General features: G+C 51.3%; 6 protein-coding genes across 6 annotated transcripts; 3 read left to right on the forward strand and 3 right to left on the reverse strand.

Annotated features, from left to right (window-relative positions):
• Positions 1-835: 835 nt before the first annotated feature.
• On the forward strand, positions 836-2,167 carry N7459_007032 (uncharacterized protein; the record flags this gene model as incomplete). Its single annotated transcript, XM_056946200.1, has 1 exon — positions 836-2,167. The coding sequence occupies one exon, from the start codon at positions 836-838 to the stop codon at positions 2,165-2,167; it is 1,332 nt and encodes a 443-aa protein (XP_056798199.1).
• A 138-nt stretch (positions 2,168-2,305) lies between these two features.
• On the reverse strand, positions 2,306-7,584 carry N7459_007033 (uncharacterized protein; the record flags this gene model as incomplete). Its single annotated transcript, XM_056946201.1, has 13 exons — positions 2,306-2,529; positions 2,596-3,221; positions 3,270-3,352; positions 3,481-3,801; positions 3,855-5,285; positions 5,335-5,524; positions 5,579-5,638; positions 5,689-5,772; positions 5,828-6,398; positions 6,468-6,484; positions 6,539-6,590; positions 6,640-6,808; positions 6,877-7,584. The coding sequence occupies 13 exons, from the start codon at positions 7,582-7,584 to the stop codon at positions 2,306-2,308; spliced, it is 4,536 nt and encodes a 1,511-aa protein (XP_056798200.1).
• Positions 7,585-8,256: 672 nt separating this feature from the next.
• N7459_007034 (ribosomal RNA processing 1 family protein) lies at positions 8,257-9,315 on the forward strand (the record flags this gene model as incomplete). Its single annotated transcript, XM_056946202.1, has 3 exons — positions 8,257-8,305; positions 8,361-8,468; positions 8,540-9,315. 3 exons carry the CDS (start codon positions 8,257-8,259, stop codon positions 9,313-9,315), a joined length of 933 nt encoding a protein of 310 aa, XP_056798201.1.
• Positions 9,316-9,723: 408 nt separating this feature from the next.
• Positions 9,724-11,373, reverse strand: N7459_007035 (uncharacterized protein; the record flags this gene model as incomplete). Its single annotated transcript, XM_056946203.1, has 2 exons — positions 9,724-11,051; positions 11,256-11,373. The coding sequence occupies 2 exons, from the start codon at positions 11,371-11,373 to the stop codon at positions 9,724-9,726; spliced, it is 1,446 nt and encodes a 481-aa protein (XP_056798202.1).
• A 377-nt stretch (positions 11,374-11,750) lies between these two features.
• On the reverse strand, positions 11,751-14,860 carry N7459_007036 (coatomer subunit beta; the record flags this gene model as incomplete). Its single annotated transcript, XM_056946204.1, has 4 exons — positions 11,751-11,893; positions 11,965-14,017; positions 14,072-14,492; positions 14,556-14,860. The coding sequence occupies 4 exons, from the start codon at positions 14,858-14,860 to the stop codon at positions 11,751-11,753; spliced, it is 2,922 nt and encodes a 973-aa protein (XP_056798203.1).
• A 223-nt stretch (positions 14,861-15,083) lies between these two features.
• N7459_007037 (mago nashi family protein) lies at positions 15,084-16,063 on the forward strand (the record flags this gene model as incomplete). Its single annotated transcript, XM_056946205.1, has 5 exons — positions 15,084-15,261; positions 15,421-15,516; positions 15,572-15,635; positions 15,691-15,778; positions 15,848-16,063. The coding sequence occupies 5 exons, from the start codon at positions 15,084-15,086 to the stop codon at positions 16,061-16,063; spliced, it is 642 nt and encodes a 213-aa protein (XP_056798204.1).
• Positions 16,064-16,423: the final 360 nt, after the last annotated feature.

The following is a 16,423-nucleotide window of genomic DNA, read 5'->3' on the forward strand; positions in this document are numbered from 1 at the left end:
CAATCTGGTTAGCGGGTCTGAAGGTAGTGCAGTATAGGATGGAATCTTTCACGGCAGAAATACACAAGTAGAACTGCGATGTGGCACTTTTCTTATCTAGAGCTCGGTTGCTTTTCTATCTCCCTCATTCGTGCCCAAGTGTTTGCTTAATTATCCTCAGTATGTTTGGTTGGGCTACATGGCTAGTATTACCTCAGTATATATATCTGCCAACACTGATGATTCATATGACCAACATGAAACATCTTAGATAGAAGGACACTCAAGGGACGATCGGCTGAAATGCTAGTCGCTCATTTAAAAATGCCCAATGCACCGAGACAGTATATATAAAGAAAAACCGTGATTCGGACTAACCCGAACAGCACCGTTGAGCCAGCGTGATCTGATTGGCTGGTCCCAGACAGACATGACTATTATTAAGTGGTCCAATTTGGCGCCTCGTCTGCTTACTCCATCCCCTCACTGTACGTTCTGATTTCTCCTCTCCAAGACCTCACTTGGAACTAGAAGATTGTGTCCGTCCTGGGATCCAGGAAGCGCAATGTTGATCAGCCCCCACTGATCACTCCTGCATCCACGTCTTGGCGATGCGTTGGATCCAGCTTTGGTTATGGCTAGCAGAGACCAAGGGGGTCTTCAAGTGCCCCGATCCTACGGCAGCACATTGAGTGACCATGATAGGACTTTACCGAAGCCACATGAGCTGCTCCACTACATTTCGGCCTATCAAGTCTTGATCTGCACGGCCTGTCGTTATGCGATTCAGCCCGGAGCTCTTGCCCGGCACTTGAAGGACATTCACCGCATCTACCACGAAGGAAGACGCCAATATATGCTATACGCAAGCAACCTGAAATTAAAGAAGCCGGCCGAAGTATCAGACCCCCGAGATGAAGACTTTCCGGTGCCATACCTGCCGCTTGAGCAAGGATGGCGATGCGAAGCGCCCAGATGCCGCCACCTGTGTGTATCAACCAAGCGAATGGAAACACATTGGTCCGCAGTTCATGGCTGCAAGGGAAATCCAAGCCGGGATTGGAGCCCTGCGCCCCTGCAGACATTTTTCCGGGGCAACATGCTGCATTACTTCACCACGCGCGGTGGTCGGAATCGGCAGACGGGCGGGTATGGCGGCGATACCCAGCTATCGACCAAGATAAATCAAGGCTGCACGAGCAATCCGGCGGAACCAACATATACTCAAAAAATGCGAGACCGGTACGCACTGGATCCAATTGATTCCCTCACACTGGAGCATTACTTCTATTCATCGTACAAGAGCTTCGTGACAGACGACCAAACTGAGACGATCTGGCTGAACGTCGTGGCAGATCTTGCGTACAGACATTCATTTGTCCTGCACGGCATCCTCGCCTGTACAGCCCTCCATATGGCCCATCTATATCCATCACAGTGCCACGCATACAGCCTTCGGGCATGCGCCCACCAGGACCGCGCGCTTCCACGCTTCCGTTATGCAATCGACCATCCCACCGCTGAGAACTGCGACGCAATCATGGCATTCGCGTATCTCCTGACTGTGTACTCGTTTGCCACCGAAGTCGACAGCACCAGCACCTCATTCCTCGTCGTCGACGACACCGGTACTGCCCCAGACGGGAAGAACATCGTCCTCCCCCAATGGCTGCACTTTATCCGCACGGGCTGCGTCATGCTCAGCGACGTCTGGGACCGAGTCGAAAGCGGCCCTGTTAGTGCCCTCGCAGCTGCGTGGGAAACCGAGCTCGACGTCGGTGACAGCAAGTTGCCGTACCTCAACCATTTCCTCTCCTTCGTCCCCGAGGATTCATCCTGGTCGCAGGAGAGCAAGTCGATATACGTTGATGCCGCGAGGGCATTGGCCGAGTCTTTTGCATACCTGGAGCGCGCCGAGAAGGAGGTCCATGTGAACATGTGGTGCATACTTGAGCTCTGGCCTGTACGTGTGGAAGATGAGCTCTTTGATCTGATCTCCGAGAGACATCCTGGGTCGTTGATTTTGCTTGCGTATTACTGCGTGATACTGAAGAAGGCCGAGGAGTGTTGGTACTTTGGTGGACGGCCTGCTAGGTTGATTGCTTCTATTGTGGATGTGCTTGATACGAAATGGCACCCTTGTGTACAGGAGGCAGTTGATCAGGTAGTTGGCCCGAAGGAGCGATAGCCATGCTCTAGATGAATATGATGTGAATTACGTTTAAATTATTCGACGAGGGTGCATGTGTTGACAGCTTAGAGGCTATAGGTACATTGATCCACAAGTCATGACAAGAAATGAACCTCGACAAGCGCACTTAATAACTTAAACCAGCCGCCCGTTGTTCGCCTCCTTCCCCTTGGGCGTCTTCCCAGAACGCCGCTTGAACACACGGCATAAGAACGAGGCACCTTGGCCAATGCCGCGCACCAGCGAAGTGGGATTGTAGTGCTTGACGCGGAATATGTAGTAAATCAACACGGTACCGCAAATATTGAACCCTATATAAGCCCAGCCTACGCCGAAATTTCGCCAGCGCTCTGTGTAGACTGTCTATTTGTTAGCAGAAGGTACGGATGCGTAGAATAGCAAAAAGCTGTCGCGCAATCACTCACAGATATTGCTCGAAGCCAAGTACTGATCCGCATTTCTGAGTTGACAATACTGGCAGTTACTCATAGCGTCTTGGTTGTATAAGTTGCCCCCAGTAGCATTTGCATACGGATTCAAGTATTCACCACAGCTCATACCAGACGGTGGGTTGATCACACTGAGCTCCGGATCAGCACAATGAATGTCTCGGCCATGCAGCCCTGTCGCCGTGATGCCGGAAATGAGGTAAGTTAGTGGCGAGACGCGATACATGAAGATCCAGAAGCCGGGAAGAGCACTGGGGGGCTGCATGACACCGTTGAAAGTCAAGGTCATGATGAACATCAGAGTTGCGATGGTACCACCAGTTTCGGCATCCGGGAGTGCAGAAACCACCAGCGACGCAAATGTAGACGTGAAGATGTAGAACTGAACCACAAAAAGAAGCATCAGACCCTGTCGGTGAGATGGCTGATTCGCTCCATAGATTGGGTAGTAGTAGCAAGCCCAAGCAATGATACCAACAAATACTTGGTAAGGTATCTCCACAACGACATTTGCAATAAGAAAAGCTGCCCACGAATAGGCTTTGGAAGGCCGTTCGCGTACTTCGTACAGGGATCTTTGGACAACAAATTTGGGCATGATCCTGAAGGGGGTTAGTATTTGCTATTGAACCGCGGGATATGATACTCACTGCTGCACCAGCGTAGAGAATATTGAAGTCAACATGAATGCGCTGAAGAGAACGTCCTGGAACCCCTGCAAAGAGCGGTCCGGCTATATGAGGGACACAAGTTAGCATGGTCGCTGCGAGAAAATAGCAAAACATTCCAATGAGCCCTAGACCATATTGGGAGGGCTTACTGGTGATGCTTATATACTCCATAGAGAATGGAACTACCGACCTTGAAAAAAGTGAAGCCGATAAAGAGAGACGACAAAGTACCCAGCATGATCTTAGCCCACACATAGGATGGCTCACGCCAGAATCCCTGAAATGAGCGGTGCGTGACATACCAAAGCTGGGACATGAAAGGCATGGCGTATTCGCCTACCTGAGATTCACCTTGCTCAGTGCTAGCAGCTGAAGCCCGCTCGTCGTGAATGTGATCAATCTCAGCCTGGACGCTCTTTGCTTCCTGGCTGTCCTTCCATACCAATGACCAATCCTTTGTGGCTTTTCCAGAAGCACCAGCACCGATAATTTCTAGCATGTACTCTGCAGGCTATATTTTTGTCAGATACACAGCCACCCGAAGTATGAAAAAGAATGACTTACGTTCTCCTCGGAGCCGCAGACTCTTGCCCCATTGTTTTCGAAGTAGTCCAATAGAGTTCTTGACTGCTCTCCAATTTCACCAAAATAAACCGTCTTCCCCCCTTTTGCGAGGAATAACAGGCGATCAAACTGTTGGAAAAGAAGCGCACTCGGCTGATGTATCGTTGAGAGCACAGCTTGGCCATGTTCCACTAGTTTTCGCAGAAAGGAGCAGATAGCCCAGGAACTCTGAGAATCCAATCCGCTAGTAGGTTCATCGAGGAAGATTAACAGAGCAGGTTTTGCGGCAAGCTCGACGCCAATAGTCAAAAGCTTCCTCTGCTCCACGTTTAAACCTTCTCCTGGCGTACCGACAATCGCATCCGCAAAGTCTTGCATACCAAGCATGTCGATCACATCTTCGACATACTGATATTTTTCCTTTTTCGAAACACTCCTTGGCTGTCGAAGCATCGCACTAAATCGAAGAGCCTCGCGGACAGTCGTCGTCGGCAGATGGAGATCTTGCTGCTGAACGTAGCCCGTCTTCCGCTGGAAACTGGTGTCAAGTGCTTTGCCATTCACAAGCATATCGCCAGTAACGACACCAATAGAGACACGCTTGGCTAAAACATCGAGCAAAGTGGTCTTTCCAGCTCCAGATACACCCATCAATGCTGTTAGGGTACCGGGCTTCACCCAGCCAGAGACGTTATCCAGAAGACGTCGTTCACCACCCTGGACTGGAATATCATAGCAGACGTTTCGCCAGGTGAAGATGTCATGCTGCGAAGGAATAGCTGACGTGTCCGCCTCCTTTTCAGACCGATTAGGACCTGGTGCTACTTCTGCGGAGCTAGCGTCGCCTTGAGCCTTCTCAAGATGCCGTAGATGAGCAGGTATATGGCCTCTTCGGAAGACGAGATATTCTGCGGTAGACGATGTAGCAGAATTCATCTCAGAGGCTATGAGGTACAGCGCCATGAAGAACACCCAGAAACCGATCAGAATGCCCAGATTTCTCCACTCGTGAGCATACGAGTAAGAGTACTGCGTTTGAATGTAAGCATCGCCGGAAACAGTTCTCTCGCCGGCAACAGAGCCTCGAACAGAGCAGATAAACGAGTCTCCTGTCAGGTTTGGATAGCCTGGGATAAATTGTGAACATTCAAACCGACGCCCGTGGAACTCGTTGGCAATCAAGGCCTCAAATGTGTAATAGATAGGATTGATCCAGCGAATCCAGCTGAACCATGGGATCTTGCTCATCTCGGGGGCGGTAATGACAAAACCCGTGTAGATGACGATGGCTAACACAATTACACCCGCCATGGACATTGCTTGTGCGAGAGTCTTCGTCGATGCAGCCAGAGTCCGAAAGACTCCTGACATCGCCAGAGTGCTGAGGAAGGTGAACAAAAAGAAGATAAAAAATTGTGAAGGCTCATAACGCTGAGTTCATGGTCAGAATTGTTCGTTGATTCTTGCAGTGTAAACTCACAAGACCGGCCAGGAAGTAGAATATGATGTTGAACACCACAGCCGACACAAACTTGACTGGAATATCAGCGACAATCCCACCAAGGGCCTCTGTAAATGGGTGGACAAAAGCATAGGATGCTTGCTTCTCGATGATAGGTCGCTGGTCGTAGAGAGAATTGATCTCGGTAATACTGATCAAGGCATTCATACTGCAAACTGTATCAACACTCCGAAAATCGCTCTAGAGACTGAGGAAAACCCACAGAACAGAGAAGAACAGAGCAGCACCTTTGCTCTGAAAACCGGCAGACGCATTTGGCGTCCTAAAAATGGTGAGCTTTGGTCCCCCAGTCTTGGAGAGAGAGGAGCATACCCAAAGTAAATCGAGCCAATGATCAAGGACATCACGATTCGTCCAATGACGGTTGTCAGAGTCGAAGGCTTGTCATTCCAAATGCTGAAAGCAGTCAGATCGGTATTTCTAGATGCAAGAGCAGCGACACCAAACGTACCGTTGATAGGCTCTCTTCACACAAAGCCGAACCTGCATCGGAATAGAAATGACATAGGGACTCTTCGGCCGAACGTGCTTTGCCTGTCGCAGTCTCTTTGTCTCATCGAAACTTTTTCCCGCCTCCCCTCCCAGTGGATACTCCTCACGGTACTGAGTGATTTGTTTCTGGAGTGCTGCATAATGCGAACTCTTCTTCCAGAACCGCTCAAAGTCATCGGGAGTTCGTGGAACTTTACTGTCCATGCCCTCACGAGACTTGCGCTCTTGCGGATTGGTAACTGATGTCAGAAAGTCACCGGTTGTCTGACGTGGTGGACATTCCCAGCCCATTTCCACGAAGTACTCTTTAGCTTCACTGCATGGTCCAAAAAAGATCTCTCGACCTTCATACAGCACAATAACCTTGTTGAAGATATCGTAGATTGCCTGCGAGGCTTGGTAGATAGCGACAGCATGGCAACTACCTGTGAGGTTGGCGGAGACACGTAGAGACCTGGCGAATTCTAATGCACTGGCAGAATCTAAGCCTCGAGTACTATTGTCCCAACCACCCACTGGAGCCCCAGAAACTGATCGAAGTCAGTATTCTCCACGAGAAGCTTACCTATACTCCTTGAATCACGGTCAGAATCACTCACGTGCCATCTCAGCAATGCTGCATACAAGTAATCAGTCCAGTGTCTTGCAATAGAGGGAAATTGAAGAATACCTGACTCGCTTTCGTTCACCCCCCGAGACACCACGAATATAGTCATCGCCGACTAAGAAAGCCGTTAGCCAACCTTCTTCCTTCGCCATGCACCAACATACCTTTCGTGTTGTATGTGTGGCTCAATCCCAAAACAGCCATAGCGACCTGGGTGATGTGTTTCGCGTACGAGACTCTACTGATGCCATTGAGTCGGTTCTCTGGCGTTCGAGCAGCAGCCGCAAACTCCAATGTTTGACCAACAGTCAGATGTGGAAAGTGCTTGTCGACCTAACGAAAATGATGAGCCTTGATTATAGACGCAAATATGGATAAGCAGCATGCTTAGGAAAGCCTACCTCCTGATTATACAGAACCTCTCCCTTGAATTCCTTGTGCATTCTGTCCATGGGGATACCGTTGTACTGGATATCAGAGCCCTTTCCCATATTCAACCCATGCAGCTCACCACACAGGGACTTGAGAAACGTTGAACAACCACTGCCAGGTCGTCCGAGCACGATGAGTAGCTCTCCGCTCTTGAGGACTCCATCAAAATTGCGCAAGATTTGCTTCTGTGGCACACATTTGCCAAACGAGAAGTATTCCTGCGGGCGGAATGGAGCCAATGGAATAGATCCCACATTATTTTGATATTGAAGAGCAGAGCCAGACCCTGAGATATTGAGATTCTCGAAAACCACACCGGTCGACTTGCGCAGAGGAACCCCTTCCTTGTCCATGAGCTTCAGCATCATACGAGCCCACTTGTAGTGATCGAATTGATCGCTTCTGGGATCGAGAACGGGATCCCCCAGCTCCAAGCCTTCCAGTGTATCCTTGCGCTCGATGTTGTTCATCCCACTGACGCCCGAATCGGCAGCCCGGTGGCGGGGAAAGTTCGACGCGATGCGGGACAGTTCATCGCGGTCTTCGGGGCGAATGTGTTCAAAGAAGGACCTGTCTGTTTCAGGTAGCGCTTCAGAGCTCGATCGCGATACATGCTCGTCCTCAACTGGAGAGGATCCGGTCGGCGTGATCCCGTGGTCTTCACCTTGCTGAGCCATGACGTGTGAAGTTGTTTGTGTCACACCGTTCCTCCAACGGGGGAGGAGAGAGTCAAGTGTGATACAGAACTGGGGTTTGAAGAGTGAGGATAAGAAGAGCTACAGAAAAAGACACAAAGAAGGTCGACAGTGATTTCTGTTGCGCATAGCAAGGGCAGCGAGATTACTAGTGTCGCAGTAGACATTATTGGTACGTCGCCGAGGAAAAACAATCTGCAATGTTCTTCCCGATTCAGAAGTCCAGTAGTACTGAGAATAGCGTTGCTGCGCCCCCATTCGATAGACTCACGAGTGGTGATGTCAACATCCAGCGGACGCTCCACGCTACAATGCTGGAATTGGGAAAGATTGGATGCGATCATTGCAACGTGTGTGCTCGGCCACTGAAACTGGATAGAATGGTACCTGAGTCAGACAGAGTGTTGCTCAAGTTCCAATCCGACGCTTTTGTATACAATCATTGATCAATTGGCTAAGGACGAAGTCGAGAATCTGTGGCGATCAGGACCTGGTCGACACCTGAGGCTTGAAGACCCACCTGTAGGATGGACCAATCACAGCCAATAATGATGTGAGGATGCAATAAGTGCAAACTCGCTATCAGAAGGAAAAAAATAATTTATCGTCGACGATCGATCTGTAGCTTTGCATCAGCACGCAATTGACGGCGCAATGGCCGATATTCAGAAGACTCCCTTCGTGAGGGACCTTGCCTCGAGCGGTATGAACTGCGTCGCGACAGACGCTCCTTCCTTAAACTAACTTGCACTTTACAGACCGAAAAATTCGCGACAAGGCGCTCGAGTCGCTCACGCTATTTCTGCGGTCGCGCAACGATCTCTCTCTCCTCGATATGCTCAAGCTATGGAAGGGTCTATTCTTTTGTATGGTTCATAGTGGCAAAAATGAACACTCTATTTCGCGGACTCTCAACTTACAATCTTTCTCTGCACAGGCTTCTACCACTCTGATCGACCTCTCACCCAACAAGCCCTCGCCCGCGCCCTATCCTACTCTCTCGTCCCGTCTCTGCCTCACGCCACACTCCACCGTTTTCTGCGCGCATTCTGGATCACCATCGGCCGGGATTTCCACTCACTGGACCGGCTGCGACTGGACAAGTACCTCTTCCTGATTCGCTGCTACGTCGGAGTCGCGTTCGAGGTTTTCGTGAAAGGAAAGAAGGCATCACAAGCTGATGGGAAGAAGCGCAAGCGTGAAGACAGCGGCAAGCAGGGCCGTGGGAAGAAGCAAAAGAAGCAGAGCGAGAGCGAGCCAGCCGGCACCGCTGAGAACGAGACAGACCAGGACGGAAAGTGGACCGACCTCTCGGATTATATCTCGATCATTGAGGAGGGTCCTTTGTGTCCGGTCAATTTTGATCCCGATCAGGTTACTGATGATGAAGACCCGAACTCCGTGCCCATGCCGCACGGCCCGGATGGGCTGCGCTATCATATAGTTGATATCTGGGTTGACGAGTTGGAGAAGGTCCTTGAGTTTGATGAGTCGAAAGATGTTGGTGATCGGAAGATCAAGGGTGATGTGCCCATGGAATTACTTCTGCGGCCACTGGAAAAACTGCGAACTGAAAGTCCGTATAAGCCCGTGCGGTCAAGGGCGGCGGAAGCATTGGATGACGACCGACTGGTGGAGTGGGGAGTGCGGACACGCCAGACTGAAGAGGACGAAGATGACAGTGAGCAGGAATGGGGCGGATTTGATGATTGATCTATGTACTCCATGAGGAAGAGTGTCCCCCGATCTTGTATTTTCTGCGCAGCATTTCCTAGCGAGATTATGAATGAATTCAAACCAAAAGTCAGAATTGGATGTGTATCATTTAAGTATAATGTATTAATATCATCTATTTTGATAGACCTGTGTACAGCTTGGTCACGAAGCATAGACATACCATCCTCGTAAGCTAGCGGAACCATCTGTCGAGTAGACCACACAGCTGGTCCTCAAACACGAACATGTCATAGCGCCGGGTCACTTCTGCAGAGGGTATCATGGAAATGGATAGCAAAACCGCCCCGGGACACATGGAAGTATATATAACGCTGACGCAAACTCGAACCCCATGAACGAACGTAGAAGAGTTCTGGTTTATGTCGAAGTCGAATTGAAACCCGATCATCGAGGACCGTCGGCCTCATACACGCGACGCGACTTGGCGAGCACGGTACCCAGACCTTGGTGAATTTCGGCCTGGAACGCTTCGAATGGGACCTGCTCGCCGTCGATGCTGATATATCCTGCCTTTTCGTGGGGAACCAAGCGGAAAGCAGTGGCCTTGCGGATCTTCACGTCGGGCATCCCGAAGAAGCCACCGGTAGGGATCTCATTCATCATCTTAATCGACGTCATGCGACTAACAGTCCCGTCGATCGTGACAATGTCCATGAGTCCGTCGTTCGGGAGGGACGCCGGAAAAAAGTTGGTGTCCTTTGACATGATGGCCATGTTGCCTGCATAGAAATTGCCAATGTGTTCACCTGGTACGACTTCCCATTCTGACGGGAGCTCATCTTGCACTGTGCCGAATTGAAGCTCTGGTAATTGTGGTGACTGCTTTGCCGCCGCAAGGCGTTTCTGGTCAACCGGGGAGTCTTCTTCGCGGGCTATAAAGGCATTATAGTGATCCTTGATGGCGGTCTTGTCATCCATCTCAACTTTGATAGCCAGGTCACATGGGTAGATAGTACGCTGCATCAGACGGACCAAGAAACCATATGTGAATCGTTGGGCACCCATCCACCGAATGTTGTCCGTGCCCAGATCCGAGTCGGCAACAATACCAAAGGACTGGGATAGGAAGGAAAGTGTGCGTGTATCGTTCTGGGTGATCGAGACCAAATCCAGCGGTGTTCTCAGACCCTTGACAATGGTCAGTGCTGCAATCGAGACGCTCCCAGTACCAAGGCAATTCCAGGTCATTCCATTACCCGAGCCACATGGAAGCAACGCAACGGCTACCTTCGTCAACGCCTCTCGGGCATTCGAACGCTTGCCTAATCCATTGAACACTTCGTACGGAAGACCGTCACCGGAACAGCAGACAATCGCGTCGTACGCGTCGATGTCGAGTTGCTCCGCGATGTCAATGGCGTGCCCTCGACGCTCGGTGCTTTGTACATCCACCTGGCAGCGTGCCGCAGCGAAAACCGGCGCCGCGTGGGTCTTGTAGAGATTCGCCGCAGTTCCCTTCCCGCCGAATGGATTAACAAGAATCTTCAGTCGCTTCCTGCGCTGGGCATGGCCGTATGCTAGATCGAGCAGCTTAGACACCCATGCTTCGGTAGCAGGCTTCTCTTTCTCCAGGATAGGATAGTGGGCGGCGGTCACAGACACATCGTTCTTTGTGGATGGTACGGCATACGTAATGACGAGGTGGGAGGGATTCACTTCGGCGTCCAGGACATTATATAGCGAAATGGCATGCGTGGTCTTCGCCTTTGGTTCTGGAAGTCGTAGAGCACGGTTAGATGCATTGGACATGACGCGCGATCCCGCGATTGACTTTCGCGGATCAATGAGAGTTCTAGCTTACTTGACTTGCATAATCCGCAGCAGCCACGGCCCGATTTGCGAGTGCGATCGTCTTCAGCAACGTCAGTAACAGTGGCTCCTTCATCTGTGCGCGGAGTACACTCGAGAACCCTTACCGACTATTAGGAGGGAGTCGCTTCCTAGCGTTAGCGAAACGGACTTGTCGATGAGCAGGGTCGAGTCGTGCTGCAGCGGTGCTTCCCGCTGTTCTGAAGATGCGTCGAGGTCGGACATTCTGGACAGACGTGTCACTCAGCACATGGTAGGGGAAGAGTGAGTAGCCTGTAATATAGGGAAGAGTACGGAGGAGAGTAAAGATAAGGATAAAGGAGCGAGATCAAAGAGATCAGCCCGCGGCGTTCCGGTTCCTGGGGCTGCGGGTGGCCCCTGCGCGGCCTCGGATCTAGAATGCAGTGCGACGCGTACGACCCGTCATTAAGTAGCAGGAACCATTATCTATTTTCCACGACTCCGCGGTCTCAGTACACAGAAGGGGAATCCCCACACATTTGTCTTGATAAAACAGAAGACCATAGGGGGAAAGAAAAGAGAAGAAACAGGAATAAAGGTTGACATCATATACTGCAATCCGCTGAAAAGACAAAATCTACTCATGCCGCCGCGGCTTTGAGGCCCTTCAAAGAACCGAGGCTCAAAGCCAGGCCCTGCGAGCGGCTTCGGATGCGAACAAAGCCGGTAACCGGCCCATCGTCACCCTCCTTCTCAATGCTCAAGTTGGCCAGAGCATCCTCACCTAGAAAGGGAGACCGTTAGCATATCTCGTCGAATTTCTCGCCTGTAAAGACAAGAAAGAAGAGAACGTACCAAATACACTTCGGGCATATAAGTTAGCACTGAGGAAACGGCAATCCCCCTTCAGTGAAGCGTCGGGTGTCAAGCAAGCCATGTTGGTGCTCTCCATCAATTGTTTTAGGAAATCACGCAAGGTCTTGGCCTTGGAGTTGATATTGACCTTGTTCTCCCACTCGAACTCGGTCCACATGGTCCGGAACTGGGTCTCGGTGCAGTGAGCAGGCTGAATGTAGTCCATGATGTCGGCGTGGATGTCGTTGAGGATGACAACGTGAGTTTCAGTGGAGCTGGCACCGTCGTAAACGATGTTGCCAAAGATGACCCCAGTATCGGTGGACGACACCTTGACCGTCGCCTGGACGTTCAAAAAGTCGCGCGGGCCTAGGTTGTGAGTCGATGGCCGCTCAACAACCTTTAGGTCGCCCAGAGTTGCGAACTCAACGCACAGGTTTTGCAGGGTCTCAGTGGTCTGGTTGACCAACAGCACATCAAGGACGATATCGAACTGGTGGACTGTGACGTAGGCCTCAGCGTAGACCGAGTCAGAAAATCCAGTCAATTGCACGACGCGGCTCAACTTCGAGGCGACATTCTCCACAGTAGTCTCGCCGCCAGTAGCCTTGACGAGGTCTAGCTCAATCTCTTCAGCACCCTCCACAGTGTTCTTCTTGGTAAACTGTCTGATGGGAATGGCATCGTCGATCTGAACCGCACTCTTCGCCTTCTCTACCGCTTCCTTCGCAGCTCGCTTCTTGTCCTCAACCTGAACCATAGCGCGGAACGCCTTGCGGGTGTCCTCGAGGAAGGTGGCTTCTAGATCCTTCTTTTCAGAGAACTCAGCCAGAGAACGGACGCAGGTCATGATGCGGTCAACCGAGTCTTCATCGATCGGAGCCTTGACGAAATGTGATTGACCAACGCGCAGAATGGAAATCATGATGAGCATGGCTTCAGCACGAAGAGCATTGGTACGAGCGGCATCTTGCGAAACCTCGGAGTGGCGCATGACGAGCTTGGTCAAGGTGGATGAGAGGACAGTTGCGAGGTAGTAGTCGCCATCAAGGATAAGCTGGCGCAGTGGCGGTTTCTGGGCAGCCTTAACAGCTTCGAGGCGAGCGGCAGCAGCAGATTGGCTAGTTAGAGCGCTCTCTGTAGCATATGTGCCATCTGCCAACACCTTGCGGGATCCACTGGGAGCGGCCTTGGGGTGACCATTGGCCTGTTCTTGGAGGAGCGCATTATCCTCAGGAACTTCGTCGAGAAGGCGTTGCTCGGATGCCAAGATGGGGATTTCACCAAGACTGGCCCTGATCTTCTTCCAAGCTTCCCGAATGTCCTTCTCTTCCAAAGAGTATTCTCCGACCACCCACAGGACGCCACGATAAACCTTGCCAGCACGAACCTCACTCAAAGTGGACACCAAGCGGTCTACGATGGATGCACGCAGATCGGGGAACTTCTCGACAACCTCCTTCACGAACGAAATCACGTCCACGGCGGAGTTGTTGTTGAAGTCGGCAATGAAATCCATGAGAAGATCGACAACGCTGGCAGCGATCTCGGAGAACTTGATAGCGCAAGTGTGTATTGACTGTACCAAAAGTTGGCGGTATTCATTGTTCTGAATGGTGTTAGCGGCGTGGCAGACAAATTTTATAGCAAATTTAGAGCCCACCTGTTCATATTGCTCATCCACAGTCTTTGCCAGCTCTTTCTTGAGCAGCATAACAATCTCTTCTACGTTCTTGCTAGAAACCATCTCCAGTGCAATACCGAGGGCCTTCCTCCGAACATCGATATCGGGGCTGGTGAGGACGCGCAGAATTTCCATTGTCAGTTCGTCCAGCACTCCTTCATTGCGGATCCGCAACTGATCCACACGGTCCAGCACAATAAGCTTCACGTTGTTATCAGCCTCTCGAATGGCGAGCTCGATCAACTTGCCCGCGGCGGCTTTGACAGCGACAGGATTGCTGGTCAGGGCAGTAAGAGATGTAGCGGCTTCGTATACAACAGTGCTGGTCGAAGCATCGAGGAGTTCAAGCATGAGTTTAAGATACCGGGACTGTGAGCCCTTCGTTAGCAACTTCGTTGTGACTTCCTAGTCAGTTGAACCCACTTTGTTCTGAGTGTTCTGCACAGCATCCTTTCGAAGAAACTCCAGCTCAGCCAATTGAAGGAGCTCGTCGGTGTTGGGAATGGTATCAAAGGTGGTGCGGAGGTATTCAAGCGCTCTCTGGTGGCTGATGGACATGAGAGCAGCGAAAGCATTGCGCTTGCAGGTGCTGTCGGTCTCCGATTCGAGGAAAGTCTGAAGAAGCTCAGGCGCATCGGGGATAAGGGACTCGGAGTGCTGGAAGATAGAAGCAACAGCCCACACAGCATTCTTGCGGACGTATGCGTGGCGGTGTTCCAGGCACGAGCGGGCCGAGGAAAGGAGGGGCTCGATGAGTTCGGCTTCGCGCAACTTGCACAGGAAGCGGAGAGTGTTACCGCGAATGTATTCGTTAGGGTGTTGAAGATCGTTACGAATACCATTGCTGTCAGGGAGGGGAGTGTCAGTCCACTTGGAATTGGGGTCTCTGACTGGGGAACATCCTCACCAAACCAAGATCATCTCCTGTTTCAGCTTGCCATTCGAATCGTGCTTGGGGCAAATCTCATAGTAGAAATACAGCAACTTCTTCAATGACTTGCTCTTTGACGGCATGACAAAGCGAATGATGTGCATGAGCAGCTCCGGCATGGGGTTGCCGTTTAGCATGATCGTGACAATTGTCCGCATTGTCTCCATCTTAGTCTCATCGGTGCCCTTCTCTAGCTGGAGTCGTAGCTCTTGAATGGTCGGCTGGTCCGCCGTATTGTCCATATGGACCAGACTGTATGCATTTTCGAGAAAAGACGCCATGGTGGTGGGATTGAGGCAACGGCCGAGGACGAAGGGGAGCTGCAAGTTGTCAGGTCGGGGGAATGTTTTGGACACCTCAGCGGGCACCCCGCGCACGTACCGAAAGAAATCTCCCAGGAACAGGAGGTCAGGCCGATATCAGAAACACGCAATTAGAGTAATCCAACCACCCTCGCCACTCTAGAAATCATCGGCGTGTTGGTTTCGATGCGCAAATGGGGGGATGGAAGCATCAACCTGTCCCTTCGCCCCGACTGTGTGGATGACTAAGCCCACTTTTCACTCCGCCTTTCGACTTGCGCACGAGCACGGCTTGCCTACTTCCTGCGACTGCTTTGCCAAACGACTCTTGCGCTTTCTGACACGATGTCGAACAACGATACATTCTACCTGCGCTACTAGTAAGGATTACCATAATGACCACGATGCGCCTGAGCCCAGGTTTCCTCGGCTGCTGACAGCTCCGCAGCTCAGGTCACTCTGGGCGGTTCGGGCATGAGTTCCTAGGTTTGTGCTATCATTCGGACCAGACTGGAAGTGCTTCGCTGACCAGACCCTAGAATTTGACTTCCGTACCCTTGCCGATGGTAGTAGCGCCGCCGTGCGGTATGCGAACAACTCGAACTACCGCAATGACTCTCTGATTCGCAAAGAAAGTGAGTGCGGGATCAACCCAAGGCTTATGCGGACAATCTAATGGAGGGGTCTCAGTGTGTGTGAGCGGTGCGATGATCCAAGAAATCAAGCGCATCATCAAGGAGAGCGAAATCTTGAAGTATGCCGCCAACTATTCGAGAATTCGCGGGGACGGCTGTGCTGACTCCACATAGGGAAGACGACTCCAAGTGGCCGCAAAAGAATAAGGATGGTCGACAGGAGCTGGAGATCCGACTGGGAAATGAGCACATCTCTTTTGAAGTATGATATCCTCTCCGTGATAGGATGAAGTCAGCTCCGACTCCAAGTTCTGACCCTGTTTCTCTTTAGACGGCGAAAATCGGTTCGCTGGTAGATGTGACGGAATCTGCCGACCCCGAAGGACTGCGTGTCTTCTACTATCTTGTTCAAGATTTAAAGGCGCTCATATTCTCCCTGATTTCTCTTCACTTCAAGGTACCGGTCATTCTACACCGCTACTACCAGAACGGTACTGACATGACGGGTTACAGATCAAGCCCATCTAATCGACGACTGAAACGATGACTTCTGAGTCTACGGGTCTATCTGGATTGTAGTCGTTTTCTTCTCTTTCTGCTTATGATACCGGGCGTTTGTTGAGGACTCTTTTTATTCTCCGGGCTCACCATTCTCACGTGGAACCCAACGCAGAGAATCCCAAAAAATTTGACCATTATGTGACTTCGCGAAGCTTCTTCAGCGCATCTCTTGCTCATTGTGTATCTGTAAACCGCTCCGTCGCCTGTAGAGCCGCGCTTGTGGCGGCAACTCGATGTACCTGACGTCGCTCAATGCCTCAGGCAGCAACGCCTCCCCCGCGCTCGCATGACCCCATGCTTGACGGTCCGTGGCCCGGCAAAGCCTGAAAGTCCTCTCCTTCCTACT

The sequence above is a fragment of the Penicillium hispanicum genome, assembly GCF_028827665.1.
Source record: "Penicillium hispanicum strain IBT 35686 chromosome Unknown utg000006l_segment0_segment0, whole genome shotgun sequence".
NCBI lineage: Eukaryota > Fungi > Ascomycota > Eurotiomycetes > Eurotiales > Aspergillaceae > Penicillium > Penicillium hispanicum.